General features: G+C 36.1%; 1 protein-coding gene across 6 annotated transcripts in view; it reads left to right on the top strand.

The window, feature by feature from the left end:
- Positions 1 to 13065, top strand: part of ROBO1 (roundabout guidance receptor 1) — a 1227175-nt gene that overhangs the window by 351670 nt on the left and 862440 nt on the right. For 3 of the 6 annotated variants that reach the window (XM_070455057.1, XM_070455062.1, XM_070455059.1), the window contains exon 1: positions 4696 to 5036. The exons of 1 other annotated variant lie outside the window; for it this stretch is intronic. In XM_070455057.1, the coding sequence (XP_070311158.1) occupies positions 4931 to 5036 (106 nt within the window). In that variant the 5' untranslated portion in view covers positions 4696 to 4930. Of the gene's footprint in view, positions 1 to 4694; positions 5037 to 13065 lie in introns of those variants that run through there. 2 more of the 6 variants (XM_070455063.1, XM_070455060.1) reach the window with 2 other exon arrangements.

Here is a 13065-nt window from a genome sequence, read left to right on the forward strand (position 1 = left end):
CAAGCTGTAGTGGACACAGTCCATCAGCTCACTGGCATGGGGGTTGGCAGCCCTTGGTGGCTTGCTGACCAATAACTTCAGTTTCTTCTCTGTGATCCTCTGCAGAAGCTGCCTAAGTTTCCTCACATTGTGACAGCTGGCTTCCTAGACTGAAGATCGAAAGGAGAGAAAAGTAGCGGGGAAAGGAAATCTCAGTGCCTTTCACAACCTAGCCCAAGAATCACACCATCACTTTCACTTTATTTTCAGTGGCTTCTCTGTCCCTACTCAGGACTGGACATTCATATCTTCTTCCTGAAGGAAGGGATATTAAAGAATTTCTGGAAATATTTTTAAACCACTCCAGAAGCTCTGCCATTTTCTAATTTAGATCTTGTATGTTGGAAAAGAATTTTGGCTTCTCAAACTTCAGGGGTTTTTGCTTTTATTTGTTATTATTTTTTTAACTGAAAACGTAGGAGCAATCAGCCTGTTGCCACAAAACTGGTTTAGGGATTACGGGAGGTCATGTTTATACAAACAATTTGCAAAGTGCTGTAGGAATAAATTCTATCTTTTAATAGCATCTGCAGTTATAGTTGGTTTATTTTCCTCTGAACGAGTGCATGCATGCTAAGTCACTTCAGTCGTGTCCGACTCTGCGACCCTACAGACTGTAGCTGCCAGGCTCCTCTGTCCATGGGATTCTCCAGGCAAGAATACTGGAGTGGGCTGCCATGCCCTCTTTCAGGCGATCTTCTGGACCCAGGGATCGAACATGTGTCTCTTATGTCTCCTGCATTGGCAGGCGGGTTCTTTACCACTAGTGCCACTTGGGAAGCCCCTTAGACAAGTGTATTCTCCTGTAAAAGATGGTATGAAGATATCACACGTTATTGTTGACTTATATGGTTCAAGAAGGAGACAGTAATGTTGCACAGGTTTGGGTGACACTGTGTAACTGACACTTCAGGTGCATGTTTTTCAACCAAAGAGCATCAACTTTTATCAATTTTATTTCTTTCAAATCAATCCACCTGTCCATCTCTACTACAGAACCCTAGGCCATTGTCATTTCTTGCCCGAAATGTTGCAATAATCTCTAAGTGGCTTTCCAATTATAACTCTTACCTTTCTAAACACAGTTGCCACAGTATAGCCATTAATCTTTATTTAATTTAAATATTCCTTATATAAGAATAATGCCTTTTATATATTGTGGACAGATATGCCAATTCTCACTGGATTTAAGGCTTTATTTTTTATATTGCTATTATTTTTCACCACATTCAACTTTCTACATTCTTCCCCTATCTGATTAGAAATGATAGTGACATTTTGGACAGCTATTTCCAAAAAAAAAAGATTTTGATGTTCAAAAGACTGCAGATCATCCTAATTAAAAAAAAAAAAAAAACCTTCTTATATAGTCCTACCTTAAAAGATCCATCCCGGAAGCTCAGCAACCACCTTGGAATCCTTTTTCCCTCATCCTCTGTGTACAATTCATTAGCCAGTCTTATTGGTTCTGCTTCCAGGCTATATTTCTAATATATTCATTTCTATTTATATTCTTTATTTCTATATCGCTAGTATAAATTTTTCACAAAAATAATTATATGGTCTCGTAACTGTTCTTTCCACTTCCATTTTGATGCCCTCTATCTTTTTCTCTCAATGAAAGAAAGAAGTATAACCTTGTAAAGCAAAGATCTATTCCTTCTTAAATCTCTAGAGTACAGTTCAGTATCCTTAGCAGAGGTTTCAAACCAAGAAGCCTAAACCAAAGAGGTCTCTAACTAATCCTCTAGTGATTCTCTCATCCTAACATAGACCAAGATCTTTTAAGCTTGAGAAAAGTTTGCATAAGATTTCTGTTCAGCCAATCCTATTTTTGGATCGGCTGGTTGGATGACATCACCAACTCAATGGACATGAGTTTGAACAAGCTTGGGGAGTTGGCAAAGGACAGGGAAGCCTGGTGTGCTGCAGTCTATGGGGTCTCAAAGAGACAGACATGACTGAGCGACTGAACTGATTCTATGTTCTGCATTTTCCGCTTTTGCCTTATATGTACTTTTCCTTTTTGCCTTGTATGTACTTTTTCATCCTATCTCTGCTTACACATGACTTCCTCAAAGAACCTTTATGTCCCCCTACTATAATCTTTATGAAACCTTCCCTTTCACTTCACTGTAGATGCAATTTTAAAGTATGTGTCTGATGGTAGGACTTTGTTATATGATATCTATTTCCACTCACTAGAACATTAGCTCCATGAGGGCAACAACTACATCATTTGATTCATTGCAACTCCTCACTAATTAGCCTCCTGCCTGACACATGTCAGGTACTCAGGAAACATGGTGAATAAAAGAACAGCAGGAGTTTTTGACTGCTCCCATTAATTTCCATGAGTCAGGATTGATTTATCAGTTTAGTTGACACAAGGGTACTGATCAGTTTCGTTTAGGAAGAATGAGATTGCTCACCTTCGTCCACTCACACTAGAGTATGTTTGTAGAGCCAAGTGGAAGGAGAGCATGGGACAGGAAAGAAAAGGAGGTGCAGAAATGCACTTTGCCTATTTAGTGTTTTAAGTTGAAATAATTACAGACATGTAATTTAGGATGTGACTGCCTAATAACTGACTTTGTATCAATTTGTAATTTCAAAGCAGACTAAACCCATCTTTACCATCTTTAAGTTAGAAAGTTTGCAGGCTTGAAAGCTGGTCTTAGAATGTAGCTAGAATTTCCTATTGATCTATATGCTCAGTCACTCAACTGTGTCCAACTCTATGCACCCCCATGAACTGTAACCCACCAAACTACCCTGTCCACGAGGACTTCTCCAGGTGAGAATACTGGAGTAGGTTTCCATGCCCTCCTCCAGGGGATCTTCCCAGCCCAGGGATTGAACCGATGTCTCCCACATTGCAAACAGATTCTTAACCAGCTGAGCTACCAGGAATGCCCCTATTGATCTAAAACAGCTTGTAATATTAATGGCTGAGGAAAGCAAATGAGAACATATAAATCAATGCACAGCCCATATCTATAAGTATTCCCTCTTGATGATCTCCCAATTCTTGTGTCCTGAAAGTTAATAGAAAATGTGAGCTTTGCACTTTCACTAGTGTAGTGTGAATTATAGGAAATTAAGGTGCTACTTTTATTTGATTATAATTGATTTTAACTGAAATATAATATATTTAAGTAGAATTTCCTGTTTATTTGGAACATCTTGTAATACTAATAACCAAGAAAAGCAAATGACAGCAAGGAAAAGTATGTTTAATATCCCTTTAAACTATGAGCTTATTTGATGGGTGTTTTCTATTAATGATATATCTGACAGGTTATAGGCATTTAAGGAATATGTCTTGATCAGCGAGTCTAGAAAATTTAAGTAGGAACCAGATTCAGAATGTTCTGCTTTATATGACTAGTTAAGCATTTTAGAGTTGTATCACTTTTGTTTTAATAACCAGGAGGTTCCTCATAATAATCTGAATTTCTAGCTTCTGTTAAAAATGTAAACTATATGGTAACCCAGATTCTGCATGTCTCATGGCGACATTCATCTGGGCTTGAATGACAGAAGCCACTTTTCACAAGGCTTTCTCTGCACAGAGCCACAATCCCCACCTCTCCTTCTTGTCTCCCATCCACCCTGTTTCACCTGTTTATGTTACTTGCTTGGCTTCAGTAGACTTTTTCCCCTTCTGCTGCAGTCTAGAGGACTAACAGTAAACAGCACATTCACAGGCATGTGTTTTAGAAATATGTTTTGGCAGCTGTGTGAACTATTTAACTGTAGAATTAGGTCAGGTTGTAGAATATTATGTGTTTAAAGGTATCCTAAAATAGATTTATATGCTTGTTAAAAGAAATGTATGCATATTATTATTCTCTAATGCTCTGAGGAGCCTAACATTATTTTTATTATTAAAGAATAATTTCTTCCCCAAAGCAAAGTGAGCTTCTCATATTAGTACAGTTTCAAAACACTCAAGACAATAGACAATACTGCAATTTACCTACAGGAAATAGACGTAATTGTAAAACAGAGAAGACTAATTTGCTCAAAAATCTGCTCAGCTCACAAAGTGATAAAAATCATTCTGCAGGAAAAAAGAGAGATGGAATATACCAATATGTATTTATAAACAAACAAATGTTTACAATGAAATGAAGATAGTCTTTGAATGTACAATGTGCACTACATTTGCCTGCTTCATGGGTCTGGGGTATTTTTTGAAGATTGTCTTTTTACATTAGTCTTTGAATATATAATTTACATAGTACAGCTAAGTAGGGAAGATAATTGTTTATCACTCCCCCTTTTCAGAAGTATTTTTATCATGTCTTAGCAGCAGATATTTATATATATAATCCCTTCTCCAAGACATTAGATAGAGCTTTGAGAAAAAGCAGAGGGTTTTTTTTTTTCTTTTCCTTAACAACCACCTCTATTTGAAATGAGGTGTGTTTGCAGTGCCAAAATTAAATATTCAGATTCATCAAGTACTATAATCTGTGGTACAGAATGGGTAGGTGGGAAAATGCTGAAATCTCAGCTCTTTCCTTTTATCGTGTTATGAAAAATGTTGACAAACATTTGGAACAAGTGAGAGTTGGCAGGGGTAGGTTAGGAACTCGTAGCTGCTGCAAAGACCAGAAAATTGTCAGCTCATCTCTCCTGACATTTTGCTTATGTCTAGAGGAAGGTTTTACATCCTTTCTAATTTTTTTAACATTCCCTGAATAATTCAAATGGAAAGCCTGATGAGAACATACCTGGTTTTTGAAAATTTATGGGAAAAACAGCCTTTTTTGCATTTCTGCTGAATAAAATGACAGGATTGGCTCCAGGGTTTTCTACTCCCAGTAAAAGCCTTCAGGTTCGTCTGTGACAGGACTCTCCATAGAGGTTATTTTTACCTGGCATGGCTGTTCTGTTGCTGCTGCTGCTCTTGACGGCAGAAATAACTTCTCCTGTGGGTGTCTCAGGCAGAATGAAAGCTGGATCAAGGTGGAGAGGTGAAAAGAATCGTGAGTAACCAGGAATTTTTACTCTTGGTGAATTTCTTTCTCTCCTCTTTATATTTAGGAATGCATCGGGTTTGCCTAGCTTTGCAGTTCATAGCATTTCCAAGAGATTGTTTTAAGACTTAAAAATCATTTTACACATTAAATATGCATGCAGAATAAATGGGCTCCACCTTCTGTAGGCTCCACACATCTGCAATATTGTTTTGGATTTCATTGCAAGACTTTTGCTTGGCTTTTCTAGTTAACTCTTACAGTTCCTGAGACTGTAGAGACTGAGCAGATAGATCCAAATGCTGTATATGTAAGTTAACTTTAGCTCTTCTATATAAAGTTCAAACATGTTGCTCACATTTGTAGATATTCCAATGCTAGCTATGTAATACGATCTTTTACATGTTAAGCATTTTGTTCTGAGGGTAATAAGAATGGAAACTTAGAAACAGCAAATGTCATAGGTGCTTTGATTTGAATAACTTGAGTTTATGCTTATAACGGGGAACTGTGGGTCCCCGTTCGCAATCTATATTGCTCCATAGGGTCATTAACGTCTTTATTTTCTCTCTATGGAAATGCACGAGCTCCAATTTCACTAACTAAATGTGTCTATGTATTTAAGCCATATAGTATTTAAACTACTATTTTAGTTTTAGAACTGAATCCATTTCTAGTATTATTACAGGAGAAGGAAATGGATTTGACATTTGTTTCTCTCTGAGTTAATTGGCCAGACTGGGCCACTGTCTTTTCTACTTTTTCTCTCCAACAGGCCACTGTAGGTGGAAGTGTCCTACTGGTTGTGTGTGTGTGTGTGTGTGTGTGTGTGTGTAGAAAGCTTAGATGTAGCTATATTGCTCTTCTCCAAGATAGAAATAGATGCGTTCCTCTTCTCTATATCTCTCTTCAAAAAAAGAATATAGAAGTAGACCAAGGAATCTGCTTGGAGAAGGGGAATATTTCTTTCAGAATGTCGTTGAGTGCTCAGAGGAAGTGTACCAATGAACCTATTTTACTGAAAGTACAATTGAGAAGATTCAAGTAACCTTAGAGTTAATTGCTAAGCTTATGACTTTTGCTTTAATCATGCCGTTGGCCCATTTACAGTTCTGTTTTACTCATATGGCATGCTCTAATGGATAGACCAATGGGGACTGTAATCCTGGTAAACTGGAAAAGTTACAGATTCAATTTGCTCAGTTTCCAATTGAATTTCTCAATAATCAATTATTGCTGGCCTTTTATCTTCCTTTCTCTTTTTCCTTTATTTTTCCTTTAATCTATTTTTTTCTTCTCATGATTCAGAATTGACATACATATACATCTGATAATCATACATTTCACAAATAATGTGATTGATTTTATTGACCATTTCTTTTCTGGACCTGAAAATTGTCTTGATGTTCTCCCTCACTGTTCCAAGGTGGCACCATGAAATCTAAATTTTGCATCCCCATTCGAGAATATGAAGAAGAATTCATTCATGTTCAAAGCCCAAAAGTCATCAATTTCATTCTACACTTTGGGCTTAAATATAATCAATCTAGCTCACAATATTTGTTATAATTTTTATAACCTTATATCTAGCCTTACTTTTCATGTCCATTATATGAAAATGTATCTACAGTAATCTCATCATTAGCTAGGATAGATATGAATACTCTGCTTAAAGAAAAAAAAAAAAACCTATATACCAAAAAGTTAAATTACTTGCTCCAGAATATTCACTTGGTTAAGTCATAGACACAGCTCTCTAGACCATGTTTAGACTTATTCAGTGTTCTTTCCACAGCACAAAGCTCCCTCAGAGCACAGTCTGACAGTGGGAAATCCCAGTTGCTGAGTCAACTTTGGGTCCATTTTTAAAACAATAACCTCAAAATGAAACCATTTGAGAATGCTTGAGATGTTACTTCCTTCATGTAGACACTCCCAAAGTCTTTGTTCTATGTGGATGTAAATAAATATCTTTAGAATAACATTAGCACAGTATGATTCAAAGTTTCAAAAAAATATTTTTTTAAGAAAATAATGCTTAGAAAAATTGGGAGATGGAGATGGGTTGGAGAAAATGGGTGGAATTTGAAAAAACAAATTGTCCTAATGTAGAGGCACAGTTTTCTGTTTTAAAATTATCTGACTTCTCAAGAAGTGATGGAACTGTGATTTCCTGTATTATGATTACCATGGTGATTTTCAAAGCCCAAAATAACACAGAAGAGGCAGGAGGGCAATTCAACATCTTAAACTCATGCTTTAAACTTTTCTTTTCAAATAAGCCCTCAAGAAACACAAAACTGAGTGATCCAAGCATACCCTTGTGTTGAAGAGTTTGGGTGAGAAGAGGCAATTTACTGAGAATTTCTCAACAAAGACAATTCCTGTTGATTTACAGGTCAATTGACTCCCAATAATGATTAAATTGTGACAGAAAGCTCATAATCAACTTAATATGCAGCCATTGGGAGAATCTGTGAATGTATTTAGAGGGATGGATACTCAACTTCCTAATTAGTTGAGAGTTATATAATAAATTCAAAATGGCAGTGATAAAAGTCAAAGTAAGAAATCTCAGAGTTTCTAATTTTCAGATAATGTCAAGTCACAGAATTGGGCATGGATCTTCGAGTCTAAGGAAGTTTGTATTTTGTGTTGTCTATATCAGACATTGTCCTCATCTTTCTATTTTTTGGACACTTTCTATTCATAGATTTCTAAAAGCTAAAAAGATTTTCAGTTCAGTTCAATTCAGTCGCTCAGTCGTGTCCGACTCTTTGCAACCCCATGAACTGAAGCACGCCACACCTCCCTGTCCATCACCAACTCCCAGAGTTCACCCAAACCCATGTCCATCGAGTCGATGATGCCATCTAACCATCTCATCCTCTGTCGTCCCCTTCTCCTCCTGCCCTCAATCTTTCCCAGCATCAGGGTCCTTTCCAATGAGTCAGCTCTCCACATCAGGTGGCCAAAGGATTGGAGTTTCAGCTTCAGCATCAGTCCTTCCAATGAACACCCAGGACTGATCTCCTTTGGGATGAACTGGTTGGATCTCCTTGCAGTCCAAGGGACTCTCAAGGTCTTCTCGAACATCACAGTTCAAAAGCATCAATTCTTCTGCACTCAGCTTTCATTATAGTCCAATTCTCACATCCATACATGACCCCTGGAAAAATCACAGCCTTGACTAGATGGACCTTTCTTGGCAAAGTAATGTCTCTGCTTTTTAATATGCTGTCTAGGTTGGTCATAACTTTCCTTCCAAGGAGTAAGCATCTTTTAATTTCATGGCTGCAATCACCATCTGCAGTGATTTTGGAGCCCAGAAAAATAAAGTCAGCCACTGTTTCCACTGTTTCCACTGTTTCCCCATCTATCTGCCATGAAGTGATGAGACTGGATGCCATGATCTTAGTTTTCTGAATGTTGAGCTTTAAGCCAACTTTTTCACTCTCCTCTTTCACTTTCATCAAGAGGCTCTTTAGTTCTTCCTCATTTTCTGCCATAACAGTGGTGTCATCTGCATATCTGAGGTTACTGATATTTCTCCCGGCAATCTTGATACAAGCGAGAGATTGTTAAAGACTATCTTCTACTTCAAAATAGAATGCATATGTTTTTTGAGAGACTTAAAATGCGCTTAAGTGTTTCTGTTGCTTACATTTTTTTTCCCATTGCTTACATTATTTTGTTGTTGTTTTGGAGGGAGGGAGTGGTTCCCTTGTGGCTCAGCTGGTAAAGAATCTGCCTACAGTCCTGGAGACCTGGGTTCGATCCCTGGGTTGGGAAGATCCCCTGGAGAAGGGAAAGGCTACCCACTCCAGTATTCTGGCCTGAAGAATTCCATGGACTGTATGGTCTATAGGCCTCAAAGAGTCTGACAGGACTGAACAACTTTCACATTCACTTTACATTTTTTTAAGTAACTAGAATTTGATAATTTTAGTATTATTTGATAATACTAGTAACTCAAAACTAGAATTTGATAATTTTAGTATTTATTTAGTATTTAGATCTGTTTATAAGTTAGATAGCATATTAAAAAGCAGAGACACTACTTTGCCAACAAAGGTTTGTCTAGTCAAGGCTATGGTTTTTCCAGTGGCCATGTATGGATGTGAGAGTTAGACTGTGAAGAAAGCTGAGCACCAAAAAATTGATGCTTTTGAACTGTGGTGTTGGAGAAGATTCTTGAGGGTCCCATGGACTGCAAGGAGATCCAATCAGTCCATCCTAAAGGAGATCAGTCCTGGGTGTTCATTGGAAGGACTGATGCTGAAGCTGAATCTCCAGTACTTTGGCCACCTCGTGCGAAGGGTTGACTCATTGGAAAAGACCCTGATGCTGGGAGGGATTGGGGGCAGGAGAAGAAGGGGACAACAAAGAATGAGATGGTTGGGCATCACCGACTCAATGGACATGGGTTTGAGTAAACTCCGGGAGTTGCTGATGGACAGGGAGGCCTGGAGTGCTGTGATTCATGGGGTCGCAAAGAGTCGGACATGATTGAGTGACTGAACTGAACTGAACTGATAAATTTGTCTATTTCTTGAAATTGTGAACTCAAGGAAGAAGCTCTTTGTATCATTTTCAGCATTTAGTAGAGTTCCTGAAACATTGTAAAGACTCAGTGATTATTCACTTAAGTAAATGGATTCTTCAAAAATTTGAGAGTATAAATTAATATATCATTTATGTAAGTTCTTTGGAATATTTAAAATACTGAATCTGACCTTATTATTTGACAAAAGTATTTATGTACAAATAAATCTTTCAAAATATTAGATATTACACAAAATATATAAATTTAAAAATGGAAAGGTAAGTAGAGTCAACCCTGGGAAATGTAATCATTTTCAAACATTAAAAATAAGTTTAAAAAAAATAGCAACTTAGAAAATGCTTAAAATGAAACATTTGGTGAAAAGGCTGTACAAAAAAAAGATTTATATACATTGTGACTAAAAAAAAAGAACTCACAAGAAACTTCCTAGATAAAGAAGAACTGTATGCCATGTAGCTCTCAATCATCTGGTCTTTTTTTATAGCACTTACCCTTATCTAGCTTTATCTCATATAAATTATTTTTATATATTTATTTCTCCACCAATAGAATATAAACTCCAAGAAGGCAAGAATTCTATCTTGTAATTGTTTCTTTCCCTTGCTTTAGTAAAGAATCAAGGAAATATATTTATCCAATGAATATATATTGACTGAATAATGTATGAAGATAAATTAAATTAAAAGGAAATGCTCCAAATTAGAAGTTTTCATTAGATATTGTGATTATATTTAACCTCTGCTTTAAAAAAATACTTTTTAGACGTAATGTTTATTTTAAATTAAAAAACTATTACATTTTTTTGAAGCCAGCCATATCATCCAAGGAATAGACTGAATCATAGACATAGCATAATATAAATCTGATGCTTTGGATTAATTTAAAAGATTTTTTATAAAGGAAAGAAGAAAAAAATAAGTCTCTAGTTTGTAGAGTCACTTTAAGATTGCCAAAGTTTCTATCCTCTGGAGATAAAAAGATCTGTCCATAAGTATACCATGGTTTATTTCTTATCTCTATATGTTATTTTTAACATCCCATCACATTTTAAAATGAACTCCCTACAGTTATTTTTAAACATTGGCTTCTTTACTTTGGTCACTGGCCCCAGGACAACTGTTTCTTGTAGAAAATTTTGTACTATTAGAATTATTGAGAGCAGAGTTCTTCAAAGATACCCTAAAGTCACTTAAATTAAATTTTTAAAAGCTTTAAAAGTAACTTAGCTATTGCTCTTTCTCCAATTTTATGTTTCATCTTCACCACTTTATTGACAGTATATGCTACGTAATTACCCAAAAGCTTAATACTGTGACAGAATTTTTAACTCTTCTTTCAAACAACTAGTTTTGTAAAACTATAAGACATTTAAATAAGCTTACAAGTTTTTTGAAAAACAATGTGTATTCTGTATCTCTTTCTCATTTATTTATGAATTTTTGAGAAATATTTCTTGAAAAAGGACTAAGCATGTTCATTAAGTTAAAACAGTATAAACAACTTTAATCCATAATATAAAGTTACTGAAGAAATCCATAATATAAAGTTACTGAGGAAAGAGATTTTAGTTTTTCTTGTTCCTCTTTTTGTAGCCAATTGGAACATAATCTTGCAATATTGATTAGATGATAAGTTTGGTACCAAAAATCAATAGATTTATGTTGAGCTAAAGTAAAGGTAGTGAGTTACCCCTGGGGAATGATTAATAGTAAAAACTCACTAAAACATAGCCTGAAGCTGACAATGTAAAATAGACATTTGGAAACATGAGAAACTGATAGTATTTGCCAGTGAGCAGCCCAAGGATGACTGGGTTCTATCAGAAAAAGAGCATAATGTGCTTCCTTGATGATAAAAACATAGAACCAGATGTCATACTAAATAATTGACAGTATTCCCTTGTAGAGGAAGTTTCCCTTTCTGCCACCATCTGAGTTATCATATACAGTCAGAGGGTGGAGATTTCATGCACTACATTAGTAAAGTTCATGGAACCCAAGAGGATTGTCTTTATATCAAGATACTTTAAAGATATACAGTACGTCATAATGGAACTCTGGGAAGTGCACCACATTTCATTTTACAGAGAAAAATATAGTGTTGCATGTCTACAATCATTCCTATTGCGATATTTTTGGAAGAACTAATGTGTTCCCTTTCACTAATTCTTTGTAAATTATAGCTGAAATAAATGACCCTAATTTTAGTGGGAAAGTTTTGGGACTTTCTATTCAACTCAGTGATGAAGAATAATTATAATATTTAAGCTACTGCTTCTTAATACAAGAAAGGCACAGAGAGACTTTTTAATAGTTCAGCAAGAAAAGAGCTGGGAAAAAAAAATGAATTTGAGCACCCACGCACATTTATTTTGTTGAGGTTTCTCTGGTGGCTCAGATGGTAAAGAATCCGCCTGCAATGCAGAAAACCCAGGTTCGATCCCTGATTTGGGCAGATCCCCTGAAGAAGAGAATGGCTACCCAGTTCAGTATTCTTGCCTGAAGAATTCCATGGACAGAGGCACTGTAGGGCTTTAGTCTATGGGGTCGTAAATGGCTGGACATGACTGAGTGACTAACACTTTCACATTTATTTTGTTACTTTGTTTCTGCAATATACATTTGAGTTAAAGCCATTTAACATTTATTAAAATAATATTTTTAAAAGGCCAATTTTTTTGTATTCTAGTTTTATTAAATGGTTACGGTAAGGATATGCCTATCAGACAATTAAATAATTATTCAACAACAAAGGCCTGTTCTTCCCGGCCCATTTCCATTCGATCAATATTTGAGTGTTCAGAAAACCAAGTTCAACTGATGGCAGAATATGAGCTGTTTTTATTTGCTGACACCAAATCATTTTGTCTACTCCTAAGGAACTCTAGAGCAAAGACATAAAATTAACTTTGTTTCATTTCTGTCTCTCCAGATCTCTAGGTCTGTTGTCTGAGGATAAATATAAACATCATGGAACAGATAAGAACTTTACAATTAGTTAAGTTTGAAAGATTGAAATGTCACTTTGGAGACTGCCTATTTTGTGTTTATATTGCACTGAGTCTGTAACACACAGTTATGGTAATTATGCCAATATGTACAGCCATAAGTAGGGAGGATAGAAGTTATAGAAGATGGCTTTGCTTATATATGTGTCACAAAGGTCAATAACTTGAAGCTGTAGCAAATGAAGAGAAAGTAAATTCCTTGATCACATACATTCCAATGTAACTTTGTTGCCTCAAGTTCCCTTAGTCTCAAATCTGGGGACCAGGAGAAAGCACTCAGCTGTTCCATGGATGCTTAAGGAAACAGCTGAATTCAGCTGTCACACACACATGAATAGAAAAGCAATTTCCCAGGTAATCCATTCTCAAACCATTCCATATTGAAAAGTTAAAATGCCATGGTAGCAGAATTTGAAAATAATTAAAGAAATGACAACTTTGATTCCATTTTGATAAAGATGATA

Source organism: Odocoileus virginianus, chromosome 25 (assembly GCF_023699985.2).
Source record: "Odocoileus virginianus isolate 20LAN1187 ecotype Illinois chromosome 25, Ovbor_1.2, whole genome shotgun sequence".
NCBI lineage: Eukaryota > Metazoa > Chordata > Mammalia > Artiodactyla > Cervidae > Odocoileus > Odocoileus virginianus.